The sequence below is a fragment of the Adelges cooleyi genome, unplaced genomic scaffold (assembly GCF_023614345.1).
Source record: "Adelges cooleyi isolate 19-005CV unplaced genomic scaffold, UGA_ACOO_1.1 ACOO_flye_CR_arks_rails_tigmint_CR_PRNA_248, whole genome shotgun sequence".
Taxonomy (NCBI): Eukaryota; Metazoa; Arthropoda; class Insecta; order Hemiptera; family Adelgidae; genus Adelges; species Adelges cooleyi.
The window spans coordinates 2545275-2571616 of NW_026095913.1; the positions used below are offsets into that span (position 1 = coordinate 2545275).

Genomic DNA, 26342 nt, shown 5'->3' on the forward strand with positions numbered 1-26342 from the left:
CCGCCATAACCAAAGTGGTAACTTGTTATCACTAATTGGGAACCTTTGACCGAATGCCTATCTTTGCTAGATCGTGATCTCTATTTATTTTGAACAGATGCTCATATCATAATACATCTTGCACATTTTTTTGTCATGCCTTTTTATTACCAACTCCCCTGGCCGAATTTATCAGTAATATATTATATAACGGTGCTGGTACGATGTGTAATTTAATATTATGTGCTACAATATATTTTATACAATAATTATAATTATTACTATTCCTACGATTGTACATAAATGTCCGACCGAAATCATAATATTATTATGACGTACGATTTGTTCGAATATTAATAGCTCATGCGTTTACCTTTAAGAATGTGTTTGTTCAAAGTTGATAGGCAGTGGAGGCTTTTTGGAAAAAATTAAATCGACGTTTTTATTTTAACAGTTCGTTTTTCATATTTTGTTCTTACAACAAAACAAGAAAAAAAATGTGTTTAAATTTTCGAAATTTCACAATTAATAGAGTAAACATTTGTTTTCCAAGTATTTATTAGAGATACGACTCTTTCAATAGATACAAATCTTTCAATAGGTACGACTCTTTCAATAGTCAATTATATAAAACAAAATAAAAAAATCTAGAACAGTGAAGTCGGTGTATAGTAGGGACGGGAAGACGGTCGCATGACTTGGGTAAATCACTTTCGAATAAACGCTTTTAATTCGATACTGTAAATGATAAAAAACGTATTTATTGTAAATCAATTTGTTGAAAATAAATGTGTTTATTAACGGGTTATATTTTATTTTTGTTGGAGTTTTTCAGATAAAAAAAAAATCATGACTACGTATTTGATTTTTTTTTTTAATTTGAGTTGAGAATAATTTGCTGAATCTTCAGACTGGACGATTGGACGTTGTAAAAATGTTTTTACATCATAAAAACACTTGTATTCCTAGTAATCAGTGGCATACCAGTGGGGGGGGGGGGGCACAGGAACATTTGGCCTCTGGGAATCGCATATTCGATTTAGTAAATCGAAAAGTAAAAAATTGTGACTATGAAGTACAAATTACTGAACTCTGTTGACTAAACAAATAAGCAAAAATTTAAATAATTAAAAAAAAAAAAATAATAATAAATACTTTTCGTTACTGTTCATAAAAAAATTGATATTTATTTGTACATTGAAATACGTTCCTCAATATTGATGAACTGTAACCCACGAATTGGCGATCCTTTATGGGACTCGTTCTTTGTCAACACCGACCTAACGTCTTGTCCTCGAGCCGTGTAGTGTGTACTAATCTTCTTCTTCTTGGGTTTATTGGGCCTTTAAGACCATCCAGTCTCACAACCAAAGCTTCCATCCTTCTCTGTCCAACGCTAGATTTCTCCAATTGGAACCACCACCCATCTGTTCAACATCCTTTTTTATAACATCTTCCCAGCGCATTCTTGGTCTTCCCAAAGGTCTTTTACCGACAGGATTTTGTTCAATCACTGCACGTAGATTTTGGTTCCTCCAAGCATGGCCAGCCCACCGCAGTCTTCTCCTTTTGGATAACCTTCAATACATCCGAACCACTATATAATGTCTCCAGCTCTATGTTCTTTCTTCGTCTCCACTCCCCCCCATTTATGTCTAAGTCGTTTCCCAGTGTGTACTAATAGCGGACAATAATTATTATTGTTGTGTTGACAGGGTCGCTCGACGGTCGTGTAGCGTGAGGTTAGATGCATTTTTCGGCTTGTTGGGCGGTATGGTCCCGCCAGGTACGTCGACGGTGTTGCGGTCCCGGCGTCGCGATGCATCACTCAAGCCGAACCGCACTCTGGACCGCACCTCTTCCCGAGGGATGTTGTATGAAAACGAAGAGCTCCGTTTGCGCACCATCAACATCAACGCCGAGGTAGAAAAAGGTAGGTACGCCCTATTGATCTAACCCGACCGAAATAATACCAGCTTGACCGACGGACCAGTCGGGACGTTCCCCTTAATGTTCCCGGCACCGAACACGGAACAACGGTTGTCTGCGATCAGCTGTAAGTCAACAGGGCCCGGGAGAGCCTATTGGATGGGCTACCGTAGGGTAGCATATGCCGAATATCCGAAAATCGAGAAATAACTAAGTTACAATGGGTGCTTAAGTATCCGTAACAGATTTCGTGGCGCGAAAATGTCCTTGCAAATTTTTGATCGACCCCCAGGTTCAATGGATTGCATGCGGTTTGTTTTTAAGGAGTTTTGTATAGGCAATTATTAAGGAAAAATAGGTTTAAATAAATTTCGACTATGTAAATTAATTTACCGGTCAATTTGTGTAAGATTCGAGGTATTATTTTTAATTTAAATAATTTCCTCTATAATTAAAAGCCATTTTGGTTTATTTTAGACCAAAAAGTCAGAAAACATTTCGACTGAGTAGGATGGCCCCAATTTCAATTCTGTTAAGAGATTCGATTTTTTTAGCTACTTTACTGTGTTATGTAGGAAGCCGGTTTTCATTTAAAAGTTTCAGTTTCTTTTAATTAAATTGATCACATTTGCGATTTTTTCAATTATAAAACCCAATTCGTTAAAACCGCTTTTACGTTAAAAAAGCAAAAAACAAAAATCAATTTTCCACATAACCTCGAATGCCAAAACACTGGTATAATTAACAGAATTCAAATCGGAACATCTTAAGTGGTCGAAATTTAGTCTGGCTTTTTGGTCTAAAACGTCAAAAAACATACCGCATGCAATCCTCTTAAGAGGACGTCACACGGTCGTTATTTTCTTCGAAAAACTCGCCTTACGCGGATTAATTTTACAAAGGCTATAATCACAACTAAGAAACCAAATTTTTACATAATATAGACAACAACATTGTCTGTGCTCTACACTGGCCCTTTTTTAATATTTCAACCAGTTAATGAATAATTTATTAACTAAGAAAGGACTTTTTTAAAATGATATAGCGTCGGTTGTATTAGGTATATCGAAAAATACGGATGCTGGAGCACAGATAATTTTGTCATGTATAATATGTATGCATTTCTTTCCTTAAATATATATAGATAGAAGTCTGAGAAAAATTAATCCGCGTAAAACTCAACTCAACAGACATTTTCTTTTTTAAATCGCTGTCAAGGATGCTATGATAGCCCGAAAAAAAATTTAACTACCAAAAAAAGAGTCCTAACTACTGAACTAATAATTACGCACCACTGTTTAACCTTTAAGTAAAGATTTTGTAAAAAAAATGCCTATACTTTACTCCTTAAAAATTGGTGGTGTGGCCACAGAATAAATAAAACCAAAATAAATAAAAATTGATTCTGTGGTGTGGCGTCCTCTTAACAATTTTTGGTTAGTAATTCAGCGTTCCATCAAGTTTCCCGTTTGCCGTATGCAATTAAATATATGAATTTCTAACCTAAGTCCTAACCTATTTAGTTGCGGTGACTTCTTGACCGACTTTAATAATTTTGAAGTATATGTTTTACAAACTATTATACAGATAAATATATCCTATGGGTAGTACATAATATATTATTTATATTATTTATTGTTGTATTTCACTGTCGTCTTGTGCGCAATGTGTCACGTTTCTAACCGCCAGGTTGATTAGTATTTAGTTGGAATTTTTTAAATTGTCTAAGTGCAAAAACGTTTGATCGCCTGCCAAGCAGATTTTGTCCTTCAAAATAGTAGTCCCTGTGACGTTATGACACCTAACTTCACATTTTAAATTTTCAATACAATATGACATTCCTTATTATTTTCTTATTTACACCACTTATATGTAAAAATAACTTGACAAAAATAGTATCTACCAGTTGATTTTCTATTTACCAAATCATTTGTTAAAAATAGGTATATCAGTATTGTATTAACGGCCACTTGTTTACACATTGTAGAAATGTGTACTCTTGCAATTAACTATTGTAATTTGTTAAAATATTAATGACGGCCAAACCAAAATGAGTGGTAAATTTTTGCAGCAGATGGCGGTATTTTCATTATTATTAAATTGCATTCAGAGATTTTCCAAAGATTATGATTCTGTATTTATCGATTGTCTGTATACATATACATAATATTGTTAAATTGTTCATAGTAGCCTCCTCTTTCATTCCTTAAGTAGCATACTTTTTTATTCTCTTATTATTATTTATCGAACGCCGTTTCGATGTAAATGTGATTTCTACTTTTTATTATTGTTATTGTAAATACAAGTTTTTCGACTTAGCAGGGTGGGGTGAGTAAATCATTCAAGCGGGTATGAAAAGAACAGAAAAAAAAAAATAGTTTTCTTTTACGAGGGACGTGGAAAAACGTCACAGCTGGTTTGTTTTTTTTAACAAAACTTACAGCCGATCAAGGCGGGGGAAACCTAAGTTTTTTTTTATCGAAAATGTAAATATCTAACAAATAATAAACATCCATATTTTTTTACAATGTTCGTGTTCTTCGGCGTGATCGAATTCTTTCAAAAATTACCTCGTTCGGTTCACGCCGCACAAATACAACGGGGAAAAAAATATAATATAAAATATCAACCGCGAAAATAATGTCGGTATTCATTTATTCTATTCGCGTAAGTTTAGCAAATTTGTTTGTTTGTTTTTTTTTTTTTGTAATTTGCTCAGAAAATATATGTACGCGTTTTCAAGCTACAGTTCGCGTTTTGTATATTTACCGTTAACAATGTACGTCATGTTTCTTCAGGTCAGTATTATATTAAGAAACTTCGCCGAGAAAACCAACAGCTCAAAAGAGAGATATGGAATTTGCGAGAAGAGTACGAACGGCTGGAGAACTACGTGAAAAGCAGAGAACAGTCGGAAAACGAAGAGGTAAAATTATTATGCTAAAAAAATGCATTCGCTTTGCTTTGTAACGTAACAAATACAAACGATTAGTGATAAATTTTCCGGAAAACCCCCGTTTTTTTTTCTTATTATTTAACTTTTGGGCAATAAAAACCTTGCTTTGATTTGCGGCTGAGAAATGTTTGCAATGAACGCGTTATTCAAATTCGTATTTCCCTTGTTTACCCGACGGGTTTGTTTTATTCCCATTGCGATTTATATGTTTTATGATGGCATGAGTGATTATTACCAAGAACGTCGTCACCATGTACTTATTTAAATGCGGTTTATATACCGCAAAAACCACGCCTGGAAAAGTTTTCGTATAAACTGATATTATATCTTAACTGGAAAACGCATTAAAAATTAATTTACTCCGACCGAGATCTCGGTCCGTTTCTTTGGAATTGCTCAAAGATGGTATAACACAATATATATAACAGTGCAACACTAAGTCTAAAAATTATGCCTATCCGCCATGTACGGAAGTCCTTGAAAAAGATATTAAAAGTATACAGAACAACACTGTTATTACTTATTACCATCGTCGTAGCTATTGTAGAAACTTTGAATGTAAATAAAGTCGTAGTCGAGCAACGTCAAGTGTTTTAAGTAGTTTCCAGATTTGCAAAAAAAAAAACCCTGTTGAAAAAAATTCCTATTTTAAGTTAAAACGCTGTTTTTTTTTTTTTTATAAATATGATGGGCACAGGGGAAAAACGGTAGTAGTCACATTATGAACATTTTAGAGTATAGCAAAATCAAAGTTCGTGAATTCCTCTCATTCTTCACATAACAACAAAAAAATCACATTAAATGATATTCCAATAAAAAATGTATTTTTTTAAACAATCTATTGACATAAATAAATAAAATGAATGGCATAAATTGGAAAAAACTATTTGAAAAAAACGATTTTCATACTACCGTTTTTCCTCTGTGCCCTTCACATGTTTAACATTTTTTTTTTTTTTAATTACATGGAAAACAATTTGCGTTTCAAGTACATTACACATAACCAAACCAAACAAACATAAAAGACAGATTTAGATATAATTTTTCTTTTATAACTTTTACTATAATCGTTATTTATTCTAGCGAGCTAGGAAAAAATGTGTAAAAGCATTTTTTACCACCTGCCACCAAAATTATACTTGTACTCATAAAAAACATTGTAGGTACACGTTAAAAATAATACCCTGAAGCTTGTATTAAACTTGAAATAAATTGACATGGTCGAAAAAGCCCGCTTTCATTCCCCTTAAGCAAAAACATTAAAATAATTTTTTATGGAACACTAATCAAAAAAATGTTTTCAAAAGATAGTAATTTATCTTGTTTCCAGTGATTTATCACGTCGTGATCTGTCTTGTTTATAAGCTACAAAAACGTATAATAAAATAAATATCACTTTCCGTTCCAATGAAGTAAGAACAATGGTTAGTTCAATAACTGAAATTCACGAAACATATCAATTATCATTTTAAATAAATCTCATAGAGAACCTCAACAAGTAAAAATTATAGTTGAAAATTCAATATTATTAGACATTATTATTAATTTAAATTAAAAATTATTTGTTTACTACATTTTTGTTTTTTTACATTTAACTCTGCAACTTACGAAAATCAATTTTGATTTAATTACCATACATAGGACGAAGTTGTCGCTGGATTTTAATAACTAACTTGCGCTGCAAAAATGATTTGTTTTATATGACTCCGCTAATAAAAAAAAAAAAACAATATATATATATTTTTTTATTGCGATTAGAATAAGATTTCTACTTGATTTATTTACCATTACACACGAATAGCCGTTCTAAATAAATAATAATTGTGAAATGGCATTTCAAACTGTCGATTTATGCACATTCAGACCCATAAATACTAAATTCAACAAAATGTGGGCGGTAAAAATTAAAAACATCATTACATTTAAATGTAAGTTCGCCTTAACTAAAAGCGAAACAACGACGTATGCGATAATGTTATTGTTACGACTTGGGTTACCATAGCGGTTGTAAAAATTGATGGTTTGTGATTTGTGTAGGAAGAAGACGAAGGCAAATTGATAACGGACGAAGAACAGCAGCAGGAAATAAGCAAACTCGACTCGTTTTTGTCCACCGTAATCGAGGAAAATGACCTGCAAGACCAATTGCAGATAATAGAAGAAGAAAAAGATAACACATTCGACACCGGTGAACTGCAGGTACAGCCGGAAATTTGTGCGCCGGTAAGTAGAACTCGGACATATATAATTTTAAACCAAAATTAAACGAGCAAATATTAACAGTATAGGGTAGTGAGAATTTCAAACGATACGCCCGTCCCTTTCCCCATATCGACTGAAGATCACCTCTAAAGAATTTCATAGCTTTCGCGTTTTTTTTTTCATAAATTAGTAAAATAAAAATATAACTATTGATATTCCACGACGTGACCACTTGGAAATGAATGGACACTTGGCATTATAAAAGTTAAATTGTTTTGTTAATATCAAAGTTGTAAATATTTTGAGTGGTATATCAATTTGTAAAATTAATTGGCATTTGCCATACATCATATATTATGTCAGTCAGTTCAGTCGAAACACGGTGCCAACGTTCAACAGTTTCGCCCAAAAATTTGTTATGCTGGCATAATATTTTTAATTTTGAGAATACAAATAATAGGTACTGGTATGTATTTTATGAAAAAATTCGCGATTGGGAAATGAGTGTTTCATATTTATTATAGAGATAGAATAAGTCGTTTAAAATAAATAATCATTATGTTAATTTTAACTACAATAAAACATATTATTACATTACGAGCTTAGCAAAATTATAACAGTTGTGTATTTTTACTAACATATTTTAACGCTTATCGCACAACCGGAAATCAATATTAATAGCAGTAAAACAAAATACATAAACATACACACATGGTGTTTTTTTATAAACTACTCCGTCAGTATCTGTGTCAAAGAAAACCAATGAAGAAAATCGCACACTCCAAATTATTATTTGGCAAGATACTATACTCTACTTTTGATCATAATATTATTATGTTTATCATCTGTTCTGCGTTTATTAAAATCCCGTACGTTAAAAATAATGTTTCCATTATATTTATAAAACCATTAAAAATTAATATGTTGTTTCAAACGATATTTAAAAAACATTTTTACTACCTAAAAGCAGCACTTCAGCAAAATAAATATTTTTTCAACGTTTTGGATGTATTTTAATACAAATACTTAACATTTTCGTAGAAAACATCCAAATTTTTCATCGTTTATAACGTACATTTTTAGTATTTTATTTATAGTTTTATAGAACAAAAATAAACAGGAATTTTTCTTAAATATAATTTTGAAAACTGTTTTGAGAATATAATATTCATAATATATTACTCTAAGTATCTATTTTTTTATACATAAAAAAAAAAGAAATTTACAATTTTTGTTTCATAAGTCGTTTACATTTTTGGGCGTCATTTCAAAAACGAGTATGGAGAATTTATATTTGATAAAACAAAGTTCAAAATTTAGCCCAAAAAAAAAAAATTGCTCGATTTAAAATAAATTATTTAACTAGATGTGCTAGAACAATGTGCTCCTCAAGTCTGTTATTAGGAATTTTGTATAGCAACTACAAAATGTCCCTGATCATCAGTCTCGCGGTATGGCTATGTTTAAGAGGATTGAAAGCGGTCAGTTTTTTAAGATTTTAGACCGACCAGCTTGACAAAATGTTGACTACTTAGGATGGTCCGATTTCAATTCTGTAAAGCTATACGAGATCTTTGGCTACTTTATTAGGTCATGCTGGAAAAGGAATTTTTATTATTTGCTGTAAAAGTTGGTTTTTAAGTTTAAACCGCTTTTCTGGTCAGGTGGCACTGCTGAGAGCCTTCCTATTCCTACATTATTGAATATTGCCATTGTATCTTTGTCATCAGACTTACTGATTAGACATATTGTATAGATTGTAAAAAAAAAAAAAAGTTTTAACCTTAGGACTTAACTTGGCAAAGGCAAATTGGAATAGGAAATTTTTGGAATATCAAAAATATTAAAAATAACAGTACTAATTAAGTTGGCCACGGAAAGTTATAATGTATGTATATTTTATGACAACAATAAATATTAATATTGAAAACTGTTTCAAATATATTTTCACAGAAATGAATTGGATCAGCCAAAGTCTCACAGCGAAAGCGCTTTTTTACCTAACCGACATTTTTTTTATTTTTAAGATTATTTTCAAAGAAACATTTATCTTGACAATTATTGACTAGAAAATATTTAACAACCAGCTTGAAAACAGAGCGCGACACGGCGGTCGACATTGATTGAAACTACATTAAATATGCGTAAAAAACCTCCAAGACACACAGGACCCCGGTCGCTTTCAATCGGCGTACCGGCCCTTAAGGTTTAAATCGAGACGAATGCTAGAAATTGCCTATACTTTACTCCTTGCAGCAGATAAAACGCGTTTGATGTGCATCATTATCGCCGTGTGTCGTGCGCGCGTTCGAGTGGTATTTTCAAGCGTGTCTAAGATTAGAACTGTGTACACGACCTGCCGCTCCTGCTGTTTTCGGTAAACGTCTCCCCCCGGTGCATGTGGTCTGACGTGGCCGGAAAATCACAGGCATTCGCTCGGCTGGTCGTGGCGCACGTATGGTCCGTCGGTCTTGGTCCTGGTACCGTTTCGCAAAAAAAAAACCCGCCGGCAAACCTGCTTATTGCGTTTTAATGTGTGTACACACATATTATATTATTATACAGTGGTGTATTGCCGGTAAGTGTCGCACGAGCACCACCTCAAACCGACCTCTTGGAGACCCGTCCGACGCGGGCGCACGGTAAGCAGGAAAACTTAACCCAAGTCCAAGCTTGTGTGCAGTTAACGCTGACGCTTTTTAGCCATAATGATAATGATAATAACAACAATACTGTATCGATCGACGACCGTCCGAATCTTTTTTTTTTTTTAGTTTTAGCCGTATGTTCATAAACATGTTATACTCACTCGAGGAAGCTACCGCACATGACCTATCCCGTCCGTTTGTATAATAGCGCAGGCGCACCAATTCCTTCCTTTGTGGCGACATTATAAATCATTACAACTTGACACAGCGTCGCAGTGTTGAGTATCATCAAATTTAATAGGATCGTATGCAATTTATGCGATAATGGTTATTTTAAGGAAGGAAATTTAATTGAAAAACCACATCAAAGTTCGTCAAACAAACTGGCAGGCTCTTCGAACTGCAATGTGAACGATCGTGATCCATTGAACAACTACTATATGATACTTTATATGTTATACTAAATTATTGTAACAGTGTGTTTTATATTGGCAAAATATCTTTACGTTTGTTTTTGGCAGTAAATATCAAAAATATTAATTCCAAAAAAGTTTCGATTTTCTCTTTACTAATATTTCCTAAATATCGTTAACATTTAATAATTATAATAATAGATTTTCGGGTTTCAAAAGCTTAGCAAATATATTATTTTTTTTTGGTTTTCCGATAAACTTAACTATAAAATATATTGATAATCATCATGCAAATTATTATGTAATCCATTTATTTATACAAAACATTTATGTGTACATCCTACTGTAATTTACCGTATACGTCCAAATAAAATCAACAAAATATATTATAAATAACAATAATAATATATTCAAACATGTTGTAAAATTTAAAGACATTTCGTCTGGGCCTTTTAAATTTAAACAAAAACATGATTACTCCAGGTTAACCTATTTTTGGATTTGTTCATCAGGTTACAGTTAAATCAACTGAAAACATTTTATTTGTTTTTGATATTTCACAATTTGTAAAGTTCTTAATTTTATTCTCATTTAAAAAAATTATTATTTTTTTTTTAATAATTATTAAGAATTTCGATTAACGAACAACAATTATGTTTTTGCTGTCATAGTATAGTTGAACATTTTCGTTAAAGTACTTTAAAACCCACGTTACTCATGTTGTAACAGAATTGTACAATGTTCTATTTATATGTATATATTGTTCAAGGGGGCTATTTTAACATATAAGCTCCATCAGGACGGTCATTTTTGTGAACTTGGCTCGTCGTAGTTTTTTTTTTTTTTTTTGGACGCGTACACTAGTGTTTACGGTTACGGCCAAACGAGCTCGACATTAAAAAGTCTAGTTATAATATTTTTATAATGTCGTACAATACATTATATGGGTGTACATTATACCGAACCTAAGGTTCGTTATTCACTTAACTACCGCTCGCCCAAAAATAGACAAATGCTTACCCACACAACACATAGGTAGATGATATTGTGAATTTTTTTCTTCCAGCGTCTCCTACCGTGGCTCTAATTGAACTCCTAAAATTCGCAAACAATACAGCACCAGAGCACTATGTACTCTAGGAAATATTTAACTGTTATCATGTAAGATTCACGTTGCACTCCCATTAAGGGGCTCGTCCCGGGCCGTGTACGATCAATGATTTATGTACAAAGTTAATCTCCCGAGTCTAAATGTCTAAACGTACTGTAGCGGCATAATTTAGTGTGTGTTCTCTGTACATCGTCTGTACTTGCACGAGTATACATACCTATACGTGCAAAGAAATTCAGGCGAAATCTACCATGTACTTTTGTGTGTGTTCCGTTGGCGGCGAAATAATCATATTCGACTATAGAGCGGCCAAAGAAGCGGTAATAGGATTAGCCGTCGGGGCTGGGGCAAAGATATAAAGCGAGAGAGACCGTGTAAGAGGATTTTCTGGATTTTTTTTTGATTTTTCATTTTATTATTCGCCATTACTGCCACTGGGTTTTTACCTACGCGACGGGATCAATATCCCGTGCTCTACAGCAGTGTATGAAATGGTAAAAAAAAAAAAACTATATACATTTTCCCGACGCGATACAATGCAAGAGTATGTCAATAGATATTACGCTAAATGTAAATATCAACAGCTGTGTACTACAACAGAGTACAGAACAAATAAAATTATAATATTTTATTGTTCGCATTAACCGTCGTGAGAACCACGTCGGGTGGTGTCCAAACGTTTAGAGCGTGCGCCTGTAATCGTTTTGTGGAAAATCAAACTTCCAACCGAACAATCACTATTATGAAAGCAAAATGATACTATAATGTACTCAAATAAACATATTCAAGCAACCCTATGCTCGTGGTTGAGCCCCGATACGTTTTTGCCATTTGATATATTATATAAAATAGGCAAATAAGAATGGGATAAGCAAAGGAAAAAATTGCTCGCTTACGTTCACAGCTTAACCGATTGAATTTCACCAAAATTACCTCAATTGGGGATGTGAAACTAAAAATTAATAATATTTACTTTTTACACATTGTTTTGTAACATTTTCAGTCGTGGTGGTTTCATAGTGTAGATCAATAATAAATATAGTTTAAAATACCAGCTCGGAGTACATATCAAGTCAAAATCTTATTATAAGTTTTGCGATTTTCGAGTAATAGTTACGGATTTTCTCGATTGGATTTTTTTTTATCAAAAGTTCTTTTATAGTACCTTTTACCTTCTTCTAGTCAAAATTTCGGTGACATAATCAATCTTGTACTTTTTTATCCGAGCCCATACAAACAGGGTCGACCAGTTTAATCTTCCAAGTCCACGCAAATCCCTCCAACATGCGTCTTAACGCCGTCTACTATTTTTTTCTTCGGTCTAATTCTACCTCTAAATCCTCCAGGATTTTTACCTTCATCTTAGATTTTAATAAAATCAACGGATAATTGAATTAAGGCCCCTGGATACCGACCATTTTTCAGGAGTCTCGTGTAGGCAATATTTAAGAAAAAAGTGGTTTTAATAAATTTCGACCGTGTCAATCAATTAACCGGTTAAGCATCGTGGTATTATTTTTAATTTTGTCTAAATGACAAAATTCTTTTCTTTTTTTTCACTTTTCACTTTTCTGTCTCCCTTCTCGCCGAAAAAAAATGAAAGAAACAAACAAATCGTTAGCTGCAGACGTGCAGAGACTAAACGGTTTGTCGTTCGCAAAGAGGGATACGTTTTTGAAATTACATGGATTTCTATTGGGAAAGCCAGAGGGGAGGGTTAATGTTTTCCGCAGAAAAACGCTGATCGAACAGGGGAGTGGGGGGGGGGGCAAGGTGTTTTATCAGTTTTTTCCTGTATCTCTGTCGCTTTCAAAATAAATTAAGCTATACGATGATCGGGGTTTTTTTTTTCTGTTATATACATATTCGTCGTATTGGAATCGCCTACTTTAAAAAACCAGCTTTTGGCTCTGTTGCTAAGTTTATTAAAAAAAAAAACTCCTTTCGAAAAACGCAACGCTAGACAACGACGAATCGTTTTTATGTTAATTCAATACTCAGTCTTAAATTTACTATGATTAAGTTAACATTGTATACATTGGACGGTGGTTTAACTAACGCATCAGATAATTAGTGCCTAGAGTTGGGCGAAGCTGATGTGTTTTGTACATTTTTTTTTTTTACATTTTAGGAGTAATTGATTTATAAAGTTCAAATACACGTTTTTGATAGTAGAAAACAAAACGTCGACATTTGATTTTTTTTCGCATTTGAAACGTACGTATCATTTTATACAATTTTTTAAAAATTACCTTTAATTTTTCTATAGGACAAAAATCCATAATGAAATCAAGTGTATGTAAAGTACATACATATTTTTACTATTGTTTTATGGTTTAATAAATTTCTATCTAATTTTTATTCTATTTTTTTATTCAATATTTGTCGTGTTTAGTAACAATTATGTATGAATTAAAGTTTTGACAAATTGTATAAGAGTATGAAGATAAAATCCTTTTTTTCCCCTCAGAAACCATTAGCTAATTTCATTGTTTTACTTATTTGGATTATTTTTTTTTTATAATTGGACAATATTTATGACATAATATGTAAGGCATTTGTTTAAGGTTTCTTAGTTCATCGACTTCCTAGTCCTAAGGATCAGTGTCGGAAATGTAATTTATATTCTTACAATCAAATTTCATTAAAGTACCTACTATTAATAGTTGGGTATGATATAATATTATGTAATAGTTGATATATATATATATATTTGATACCTCGTGTTATTGTTAGAAAATAAAATGTTTATCACACTACTTAATATTTTATAAATATTATACATTTGATTTTTAAACTTGAATTATATTCAAGACGTTATAAGTGTATAATATGTGTCGTTCATTGTAGAAGTGAATTATCCTTGTAATTGAATTAAGCAAACACATGTAGCAAAATTGTAGTTACACCACTTTTACAATGAACGACCCATACATAGTACACTTAAGTATTATTTATTATGCTTAAATAACTTTTGAGTTTTGAGCTGGTCGATGATAATGAGGCGGCGATGAAAAACAAAATATTTACAAGAAATTCAACACGCTTGACTACAAATTGCAAGTAGTATCTTACTTTAACGCCCAACAAGCGTCAGAAACACCAAGTCCTGCGGAAAACTACACTACCCCCATTATATATATATATATATATTGGGTCTTTCCCGTCGTACACGGGATCAAAGTTGTCAGCTGACCCTATCCCTATCTGCCTCACAGTCCACATCCCCATTCTCTCCCATCTTCCCCTCGAGCCATAACGGTCATTACTCGTGTTCTTGACGGGTACTTAACACCGTCTGCAGAGCTGAAAGCATAATGTCAAAAAGAGTAGTGCGGTATCTGACTCTCGCAAGGGATGACACATGAGTGGTCGTGAAATGTCCGTTAGGTTTCGGTGACATAGTACAAAAAAAAAAAAAAAGTCTAAAGAAAAAAACCGAGTATAAAACGCACACACAAAACAATTTTTTAAGAGTTGTAGACACGATTGACGTTTGACTTTCACTTCCATCAGAATTTAGTTTATTAATAAGTTATATCGTACGACGGTTGATGACTTAAGTATAGCAGACGCCAAAAACCCGAACAATGGACACACTTGAAACAACGGCGTTACAAATTTATAAGGCATGGCGTTCATTTTTTTTTTTTAAACTTGTTTGTGAGAAGGGGCAGAGATAAAAATAACTGGAGTAAATATTACTTACTTAAATAAAAAACCAACTGTTTAATGAATACACATTCAAGCAAACAAGACAGAAGGAAAACGAACAAAATCAATGTAAATACTAAATGAAAAGTTAAATTTAAAAATGGTCGTGTCGTGTGAAAGTTTATAAAAAAAAATATATGTTGATTTACATAATTTATTTGTACTTTTAATTTCGTTATATTAAAACTACTATCAGGCGAAATTATTAGATATCTTTTATCAAACAACACCGTTTGTTTTTGTTTACTAAATCTATATACGGATCATACCCACACGATATAAAAAAAAATTTGTTACAAAATGTAATTATATTATATTTTATTGTGACATAATTTTTTTAAAATTTATCATTTACCGACTACAATGTGTGCACTTGTCGTTACTTCGTCAATTGTGTCATCAACCCTTGCTTTTTAAACTTGCGCCAGTTCGACTTGTACGTTTGGCGGCATCAATGTGTTGGGTTGTGACATTTTTCAATTCTACAACAAATGCAAACTGCATGCCACTCAACGTATTTACATGCTTGTGGTGTTGCATATACCGAGTGCCGTGAACATAGGTACACTACAAGACTTGTGAGTAAGGCCCCCGGATACCGACCATTTTTCAGGAGTTCTGTGTAGGCAATATTTAAGAAAAAAATGGTTTTAATAAATTTCGACCGTGTCCAATCAATTAACCGGTTAAGCACCGTGGTATTATTTTTAAATTTAAATCATTTTTATACAAAAATGATAAACAATAAGATATTTTTGTCGGCTTCGATTCGGAGATCATTTTTTTTCTAAAACTAAAATTTAACAGATTCCAACTCGGATGTGCGCGATAAGCGAAAACGACCTTGTGTTTTGTAACCAATATTGTCTCGAATTGTTGTCTGCAAATAAAATATCAAAATGCATTGACCGCATTGTAAAGAAATAGAAAACCCTTTGTTTCAGGGAGCGGACGACGGCATAATTGACAACAACGGCAACGACGTCCGTCATGCCAACAACGCCATGGTGGTCGTCCAAGAGATGGCGGTCGCGCCGCAACAGCCGGCCAACGGGATGGCACAACCGCTGACAGTCGACGTGCCGGCACCGGCCGTTTGCGGCGACGGCGACGTCGACGAGTGCCGCGGCGGCGCGGCGGCCGACGGATCGCCGCCGTCTCCTCCGCCACCGCCGCTGTTCCTGTGCTGCACCACGCCGTCGCCGCCTCCTCATGCGGCAGACGCCGACGAAACGCACGAGCGACAGCGACAGCTGCTCGGGCTTCATCCGGACGCCGTGGCCACTCCGGCCGCCACCGCAGGGCCCGTTCACACCGCTTGCTTTGACTTTGGTCAGCAAAAGCAGCTCCAAAACTTAACGGTTGGTTTGTGCGTTTACTGGTGCATAATTGGAATTTGAAAAAATTAAACCACATTTTAAGGTCCTTGTACGATCCCCCTCACTGGCTGTGTGTGCAAAGATCATTTTTAAACAGCCTATGTGCGATAACAAGATTCGTTAAAATTGTATCTAGGCAGGAGATAATAGACGATGCATGTTATCTTGATACAAAAACAAATCAAACGTATCTAGATTAATAAAGAATAACATTTTTCTTACAAACTGGTAAAAACGATCGAGTAATTTTGTGGTGTTTACTTAATAAATACACATTTTTGTTGACATCAAAAGCGTCTCTTCTAGTTTAAACTATTCTGTGGTCATTCCCTGTAAATAGTATTATTGTTGTAAACTGTAAACGACAAAACGGTAATAATAGTTTTACCTAGATAACGCACATCACTGTAATAACGACATTTTCAAAATACTACTCGGATGACCGGGGAAAATACTTTGAGCTCGAGCGAGGGTAAACAAATGCGGCAAACTTAGGCCGCGAATCTTTCACTAAAATAATAACCGTCAGTTGGAAATTTCGATCTTGGGCATTTCATCATAAAATACGAAATGCAAAAACCGCGTTGGTTTTTTTACGATAAAAATTGCATATTCACAATTCCGCCGATCTTATCGGTCGTATACGCGGGCACGGTGCACTTGTCTTGTACATATTATACTACCCCCGCGACCTAAATATTATTGTAATGAGGGTGGTTTTACGGTGGTCGATTTACCATAACCCTAGAGACGTTTTATGCCGTCGATAAAAAAAAAAATAATAATAAAAATCGCCGTCGTAAAAAGAAAATCCGGAAACGTCGTGTTTTGCTTAGGGTTTTTTTTTTCCCGAGTTTTTATCGACAAACGTAACGCGGCATATTAAATTCTGACATAAAAATAAAGTCACGACAACCGGTCGTTAACGAAACACGAAACGTTTTAATGAAATTAACAATACTTAAGGAAATAACGCCAAAATAGGGCACAAACCCCCCCCCCCCAAAAATGTCGGTTAATCCCCAAGGATGTTGTTAAAACGAAATAAATGTCGTCGATCACACAACAATTATGTCTCAGCCGAAACGAATTTGAACGGAAAATAATAATTTCCCCAATTTTTTTTGTTTTATGATTATATTAATTACTCACTTGGGCAGTTCGGACTTATACACGGGTTTTTTTTTATAAAATATTTTTCGTTGGTAATAATTTACAACGGGAGAGGGTTGGAATATTGAAAATCTTAAAACTTGAATGTATTTTAAGTGTTTTTTTTTTTTCAGCAAAAGATTCGTTGAATATGACAAATTTATTTAACAATTAAAATTGTAACTTCTAGTGTTACAAGTACATCTAGCCCCCCTTCTCCTCCCCCGCACAAAATTTTGATTGAGAGTATGCGACGAGGGGGGGTCGCAAAAACGATTATTATTGTGAACCATATTTTTTTTAAAGCATATGAAAAAAAATAATTGTGTTCGCTTATAAAAACGTATTTCAAACGGTTGTTTATGAAAAATGTAAAAAAAAAAATAGCCAAGTGAAAAATAAATTCACTAATTACCTACACTTTAAAAAAAAATTGAAATAACTAAATATATATTTTACATATACGCTTACTCGGGAGGTTTGCTGCACAAAATTAAATTCAAGGGGGAAAAAAGTTAAAAAACAATAAATGTGTTGTACTGGCTATTGAAATATATACATATCGTTTACTTACTATACCTTTTAAAAATAATCAACAAAGAACTGGCATAATATCTCCACTAGTTGGTGTGACTTATGTAGATTCCCTCTCCTCATAACACCCATACACGGGCTTTCAGCAAAAATTACCAACAACAATATAGTACCTACCGTTTAATATTTTCCTTTAATAGTATAGTTTCATTCTACAAGAGTCACCCGTCTATAGTCGTGTACAAAACAACGCCTGAAAAACATGTATTTATGTACTAATTTCAAACAAATAATATTATAAATGCCATTATATTATTATGTTACTCGAATTGTGTTTACTGTTCGTTGTCGTTAGGATGTATATTTTTTTTATTGGCCTATAAAAATAAAAATATACATATTTCCGGCAATCACTTAAGTCGTCTTCGCGTACAACAACAGCTCATAAGTGGATTTATATTATGGTAATATTATCCATAAATGGACTGCCGGTTCAGTGTTGTCGTCAAGGCCCCCGTGTATAAATAATATCCTAGTGGGTTTTTGTTCGATTCTCTGTTGTAGCTTTGTGTTCGAACCCGCCGAACATAATATATTATATTCGATCATCTTAGTAGTTGGGACATGGGATTTTTTTTTTTTTTTTATTCCCACCAGGATCTCGCATGTGAATTCGGGCCCAAGTGTCAAGCTAATTTGCCTTTAATACTCGTTTTACATAATATAAACTCATCGTAGCAAGTATCGGTGTTATTATTTGTTTGGCCACAAATCATTATGACCGTAATTAGTACAACATTGAAAAGCTGAAAATGTAAATACTGTGTTGGAAATTTTTTTTTTGGTAATACAATGCACAACAAAGCATTTTTACACTGGCCTAGTAGAATATTACAGTTTTAGAATTTTGGATCAGCGGCCGAAATGTACAAGCTGAAAAAACTAGCCTAGTAATAATAAAAAATAGACACCAAAAACGCCGTTTTCGCCCGTTCTCGGATTAGGCCTACCCTTATGCCGTCGTAGGCCAGAGTATATACCGTTTGTGTGTGTGCTGTAGGTGGACGAAGTGATCGAAGCCACCGACCCGGAGCTCAGGGACAAGTTGCGGGGCGTCCGGTTGGTGGACGACAGGTGTTATATGACGTTTGGGAGTGCCTATTGTATGGAAAAGGCCCTGCACACGACGCTGAAAATCCGCGAAGTGCCGGTGCTGTTGATGGACACCGGAGCCGGGGCCACTATGCTGTCGCTGACGGGCGTACCGGAAACCGTCGCGGACAAAGAAGTGCTCAGGAATCTCAAGAAGTACGGCACGATTATCGGTAAGAACTGTTCGCATGAGCGCACAACCGGCCCACACTTTTGGTAGGTCAAAACCGGCCCACACTTTTGAAAATTGCTGTATCCAAAAACCGCACATTTTTATAATGATTTATTTTTTACACAATATTTATTCAAAGAACATTTTTCTAGGTACAATTTATGTGTAGAAAAATTTAAGATTTAACAACATTCAAACAAGTGGTCTTGAAAATAAACCCAATTTAATTAAAAACATGACGTATTAACGATTTTAAAACGTGCCTATTAACTAACTTTTTTTTTGTTTTTCAATTGGAAGGACAATATTTTTGATTCCCTTACGGATAGCTCAACATCATGAATAGCCATCTCAAAATCGAGGTGGATAATGTTATGACTGCATACATAAATGTTTAATATTGGCTCACATTTTTTAAACAACACAATTCAGATTTCGAAGGAAAAAAACGATTCCTGCTCCATCCGTGTATGGACTGCACTGTCGATAAAAATATTTTGGTTTGTATGTAAAACTATTGTCGGCTAAATGTTCGTCGCGACGATTACATGAAAATTCGATATTTACACATAGGTGGTTTTTTCGTTTTGGCAGGTTGAAATATCGCAATTTAAAACGAAATTTATAGCATCTTCCCAAGTGCGGTATTCGGCTACATAATGTATATAGTGTTTTTTCCGTTGAAATCATAAGTGTGCGGTTTTTGGCTGCAACCTCCCCCCCCCCCCAAAAAAAAGAATTACCATATATATATATATTATGATAATATGTAATGCGCGTACAGGTGGCGTGGAAAGGAAGACGTGCCGAGGGATGTCCGGCGGTGAACGGTACGTGCGTGTGCGGTTGACGTTGGGCTCGCCCAGGTACCTGTGGTTCGGTTCGAACAAGGCCATCGTCCGGCAGCTTACCGAGCACGAGACGGGCACGATGAACAGCATAGCCCGCAGAAAGTCGTTTAAATCGCAAATAAAGCTCAATCTGAAAATGGCAGATCCGTCGACGTTGGGCAGTCCGATACCGGACGAACAACAGGGCAAAGAGAACGGAACGGCCGCGTTGACGGCTGCCGCGCAGGCCACCACCCCGTCTGTCCAACAGAGCACGGCTTTCAGGTTAGCCATTGCGTATTGCGTTCTATGGACCTAACCCTTGCGGAAGATTAAATCATTTCCCCTTCCATTCGAGACGTGTTCGGAATGGAAAAAAAAAAAACAACAAAAATCCAAAAACATCATAATTGTGTTGTTATTCGTAGGCGCGTTTTGGAAAAGCGACAACCAATTGCCTACCTAAAAGAAGAAATGCGGTGTTTTGGGGCGTCGCACCGCAAGGAGTAAAGTATAGGCGATTTTTTACAAAATCTTAATTTCAAAATTAAACCGCGATGTGTAATATTATTAGTTCGATAACTAGGACTCTATTTCGGTGGTTAATTTATTTTTTGGACTATCACGGCATCCTCGAAAGCGATTTAAAAATATTTTTTCATCTCGACTTGTTTAAGCAGACTGAAAATAACTCGCTTGATTTTGGAATTACAGTAAAAGCGCCAATTATATAATTAAAAGACAACAATATTCCGGAGGGCAAGACGGTGTGTTTAGGAATAACGACTATTTTAACATTTTTAAACGACTGTAACTTTCCAAAAAATTAATTAAAAAAAAAAAAACGCACCGTTTTGCCCCCTCCGAAATATTGTTTTCTTTTAATTTTATAACGGGTGCTTTTACTGTAAAACCAAAACTAAGCGAGTTATTTTCAGTCTGCTTAAACATGTTTTTTACCACTGAAAATCGCTGGTGCGACGCCCTCTTAAGGAATTAGTTACCACTTGATAAACAATATCCGATTTTTCTGGTAATCTGTTGCCCGAAAAAAATATTTACAAAAAAAAATCGTAACCTTTTTTAATAAAGAAGAATTTGCCGAAAATGTTGACTGGACTGGTCGACTCATCGAGTGATGTATAGTTACTTTTAAAGTTAAACAATTATTTTGGGAGGTGGACAGTCGAAAAACGCGCAAAGATAAAAAAAACTACAACACTCCGCCTTTCCTCTAGTCTTAAATTTAAGTAATTATCCATAACCAGTAAAAATCGTCAACAAATTAGTTATCATTTAAGTAAAAAAAAAAAAAAAATGGATCAGTCTCTATAGGTAATACGGAAATAGGGCTCTAGTAATTTAAAAATAAATATATATACAACTAAAGTATCTGCAATAAGAGAAACTACAAAATGGTCATTATTGTAAGAGAACATATAAGTGAAGGGCACAGGGGAAAAACGGTAGTCACATTATGAAAATTTTTTTTTAATTTATGCGATTAATTTTTTTAATTTATGTCAATAGATTGTTTAAATAAATACATTTTTTTTTTTATTAGAATAGCATTTAATGTGATTTTTTTTTTTTGTTCTTATGTACAAGAGGGAGAGGAATTCGCCAATTTTGTTTTTGCCATACTCTAAAATTTTCATACATGTGAACTAACTACCGCGTTAAACTAACTACTTCTTTAGAGCCACAGACTTGGCCGTTGAATGCCATTGGTAAACTTGACGTCGAATTACGAACCAAAAGTTACCTGACATAACCAATTACATAGTATATTTACATAGTTGTAAAATGAACAACTATCTATTTTAACTGTTTTGTTGATTTATTTTTCTTTTATCTTTTTGTTCATTACTTAAATTATATTGTATTAATTGTTTGATTGTGTAGCGCTTAAGATCTTGTGTGTCATACGAAATAAATAAACCAACTACCGCGTTTTCTGCCTGTGCCCTTTTGAGTGTCATCTTATCATTTAACGATTCGTTCTTTGAGCAATTGTGTATTATTATGGACGTTTTCATCGGCTTATTCTCGTTGCAGGTTTCCGTCGGATCCGAAAATCAACACCGCCGAACCGAGGGCCGTGTCCCGGGCCAGTATCAAATCTGTGACGGGGGCTGGTAAAAAAACAGCTGGCCAAGAATCGCCGATCAGAGGACGTCGGAGACCGTCGCTGATGGGCTTTCGCCGGGAAACGATCAAGCACAGAGGCGGCTCGTTGCCCAGGGGAGACGGCGAAGACGCGGAAAGCGACACCAGCACAATATGCCGGCGGAAGCTGAGCATGACCGGCAGGGAGAATACGGAAAAAGTGCCCTGGTGCGGATGTTGGGGAAACGGATGTTTGTAAACGGCTGTAGCTGTTTATGAATCGCCGTTATGTCTCCTGTTACTTTTACTGTAACTACTAATTATTGTAAATAATATATATATATATATTCTTTTTGAAACTAAGGGCAACGCCGTACTCTGCGTATTACCTCTCTTATGTTTTTTTTTTTTTTGTGACATTTTCATGTCTTAGCTCTGGCAAATAACCGAAAAAAGCGTAACGAAAAAAGCGTTACGAAAAGAGCGTTACCAAAAAAGAAATGGGGTTGAAGATGAGGTTGCGGGTGGGAATGGGAATGGGGTTGGGGTGAGAATTAGCCGGTACATAACCGAAAAAAAGTGTTACCGAAAAAAGCGTTACGCTGTCACGCGCCGCAAGGTAACAATTAAAAAAACACGCTTAAATGGTAAAATAAACTAAAAAGTAGAAAATAATTTTCAATATAGAAATCAATTAATAAATAATAAATAGTATTATTGTGAAAAAAGTGTGGGGCGCTTTTCAAGAACTGATATATGTAGCACCCCACGCTTTTTTCGCAATAATACTATTTATTATTTATTAATTGATTTCTATATTGAAAATTATTTTCTACTTTTTAGTTTATTTTACTATTTAAGCGTGTTTTTTAGTTTTTTTAAACTATATTTATTTTCCACTTTTTAGTTCGATGTGCATTAAAAATCGTGTTTTTTAATTCTAGTACACACGTGTCTCTATTACTTGAAAACTTCGGGTAAACAACAATGAATACACGCATGTACGTTCGGTTGCCTATCTCTTTTAGTTACATAGTTACGTACAAACATACAAACAAACATACATACAAGTGAAGCTAATATAAGCGTGTTAAAAACTACGAAGCGACGACGAAAGACAATTATCGGAAAGCCCATTTCGGATCCATTTCGAATGTTAATCTGTTACGCTGTTATCTGATATGAGATAAGAGATATGTTGTACGTTCAACGTTCAAAATAGAAATGAATAACAAATTCAAAACAGTTTAATTCTCCATGTTAATTTACTTTTGGCCAGATAATAAACGTTACAATTTTAGCCAGAAACTTGATTGTACATAATTGTTTAATCTCCTTGGCCTTATGCTGTAACTGGAAGCTCCATGTAATTTTTTTTTTTTTTAATTATAATTCCACAACTAATCTAAATTTATTCGGTACTTCAACGAGACATGAAAATGCTCTTTCGTGGTTGCAGACTCGGCTGACAAATGGCTGATTTTGTATATGTTGTTACTATTGTATTGCGTTTTTTTTAGTTTATAAAATAAAACGTTTAGCCGTGGTTGGAATTATTATGAGCAAATTTTGGTCACTCGGTTTTACTTCCTCGGACGCCAAGGAGCAGCAATAATATATATATATATATATATATATATATATATGTATATTTTTAATTTAAATTGTTCGTAATATTATTTTTATAATAAACGTCCGTGTATTTCTACATTGTGTTATGTCAGGAAATTATTAATTAAAAACACACAGGACAAGAAACAAAATACACCCGCGTAGTATACCGACTCTCATGGTTTTCTGTTGTGTTTCCGAATCTTCAATTTCTACAGGGTGATCCATTTTGATGAACTTAAATGGGAACGTACATATTAAACTTTTCAAAATAGAAAACAATTGCTTAAATTGTCGACTGGTCGATAACCAGTTTTGAGTAATTGCTTTTAAGTTATTAGAGATTAAAAGAAGGGCGGAGTGAAGTATTCTTTTTATCAACCGCAGCATGTTTTGAGACTGATTATTAAGAAAATAAGATAAAAAAAACTCCGCTCATGATATACATTTTAGACAATTATTAAAACGTACAGAACACGCTGGATATAATATCACGCGAAACTACGTACTTACATCTTTGAAGGCGACTTTAAGAAAATAATAATAAGACCTGTTAGAGAAAATCTTAGGCCGGACTCGGATTAGCAAAAAAAAAAAATATATATGTATTTTTATTCTTGTACAGTGCAATCAAATATTTGAATTTCAATGTTTTTTTCCCAAATCTCAACAAAGCGAGGGATTGCGTATAGGCAATTTTTCACCCAAAAATCAATTTAAATCTAAAATGTTCAATGGCTACACTGTTGTAATAATTGATAAATACTTTTAACTTGATTAGTAGTTAATGAAATTAAACAGTTTTGAAAACAGCGCTAAAATTTTAAGTCAGTACAGACTTGACCGAAACTTTATTTAAGCTTTTTGCGAGTCAAGCAAGTACAATAATATACAATGTAAAACGTTAACTCTTGTTTTAAGCCATTAAACAGAATTTATTGATAAAACGTAGGTGACCTAACTTTTGTGATTGTATAACGAGGGTTAAACACAATACCTACCTACAAATAACAGAAAAGTGTTAGGTAAAATAACGGTATTTAAATAAATCAAACGCAAATACCTTTGGTTAACCAAATAAATACTACCTAGTACATAAGTAGGCATCTAGTATTAATAATTAATCTACGTCGGTACAAAATAAATCTTACGAAATTTTTAGAATTGTATTTTTCAACTTAATTATAATTACCGAATTGTTCTGAAATAATTCAGCAATGTTATTAAACAATATTGGTTAGGTTTCAGGCCATAGACCTATAAAGACATGGACTGCGCCTCCCACACACCCCGCCTATACTGCCGCGTTATGAACAACGTTAAAAAGAGATAAATAGAGTTGTTAGGTTGTCCATGGAATAAAAACTGAAAAGACATGGAATAATAATAATTTATATGACAATACACCAAATGGAAATACATGTATATAATAATTAAATCATATTTAATTATTATTTATCATTGCGTTATGCGAAGTTGTAAAGCATTTAAGGATATGTATTTCATTATTTTCTCGGGTATCCAATACTTTCGTATGATGTATTGTTTTAAGTAGACATGTATAGCGTATTGTTAATAAATACTTGAAAACCATTACAATTTCATTCAAATTTTATCAATGAACATTTCGTTTTATTTTTTATAAAACGTGTAAGTATGTTTTGAAAAACAGTTTTTCTTTACAAACTCAATAGACAATTTATTGTATCACAGATCTGCATTAAGTTTAAACAAATTCACTAGGTATTGTTAAATCGCTACTTATTTGTTTCACTTTCAAGTTACGACTAATATATATTATAATATAAAAAAAAAATCACAAAGTTTAATAATAATACAAAAAATAATAATGGGTAATAATAATAATAAAAAAATCGCAGTTTAATAATTGTACAAAAAATAATAATAAATAATAATAGGTAATATCGCAATAAAAAAATATAAAAAAAAGGAATAATACATTTTACTGATTTTTCAAATGAATGGTTTTTGTTAGTGGGACCTTATTCGATTTTTCGGCTGACTTTCACTTAACGTATAATAATTAAAATTCAATATTTGAATAACTAATAAGATTAATTAAAACATTTTAATATAAAAATTTCGTTATCGGGTATTATCATATTACTATTTCTCCATGATAATATTATTTCTTCCGTGACCAACCTAACAACTCTCTGTCTCTTTTTAACGATGTCGATATTCGGACCTCTCTCTCTACTATCAGTCCATTTCTTTAAAGGTCTATGTTTCAGGCACGTAGCTAGAAATTTTCCTCGAGGCGACACGTTTTTCTCATATTTTGGCACCATACGACGCGTAATCAAACCTAGATAATATCTGATTACCACTAACAACTTAATTGTTTCTTCCTTCGATGAATTTCTTTTGAGCAAGCTTGACAGCTCTCTGTATCTTTTTTTAATGTAAAAATTGTAGTTTTCAAGTGTA

At 33.8% G+C, this 26342-nt stretch overlaps 1 protein-coding gene across 2 annotated transcripts in view; it reads left to right on the top strand.

Annotated features, from left to right (window-relative positions):
- Positions 1–23877, top strand: part of LOC126837334 (uncharacterized) — a 39526-nt gene extending 15649 nt beyond the window's left edge. The window contains exons 2-8 of one of the 2 annotated variants that reach the window (XR_007685503.1): positions 1695–1912; positions 4707–4834; positions 6902–7087; positions 19078–19342; positions 20126–20456; positions 22230–22589; positions 23225–23877. Coding sequence is in view for 1 of the 2 variants with exons in the window: in XM_050571198.1 (XP_050427155.1) it covers positions 1753–1912; positions 4707–4834; positions 6902–7087; positions 19078–19342; positions 20126–20456; positions 22230–22539 (1380 nt within the window). In the remaining variant the exon portion in view is untranslated. Of the gene's footprint in view, positions 1–1694; positions 1913–4706; positions 4835–6901; positions 7088–19077; positions 19343–20125; positions 20457–22229; positions 22673–23224 lie in introns of those variants that run through there. The other variant, XM_050571198.1, reaches the window with a different exon arrangement.
- The last annotated feature ends 2465 nt before the right edge of the window (positions 23878–26342 follow it).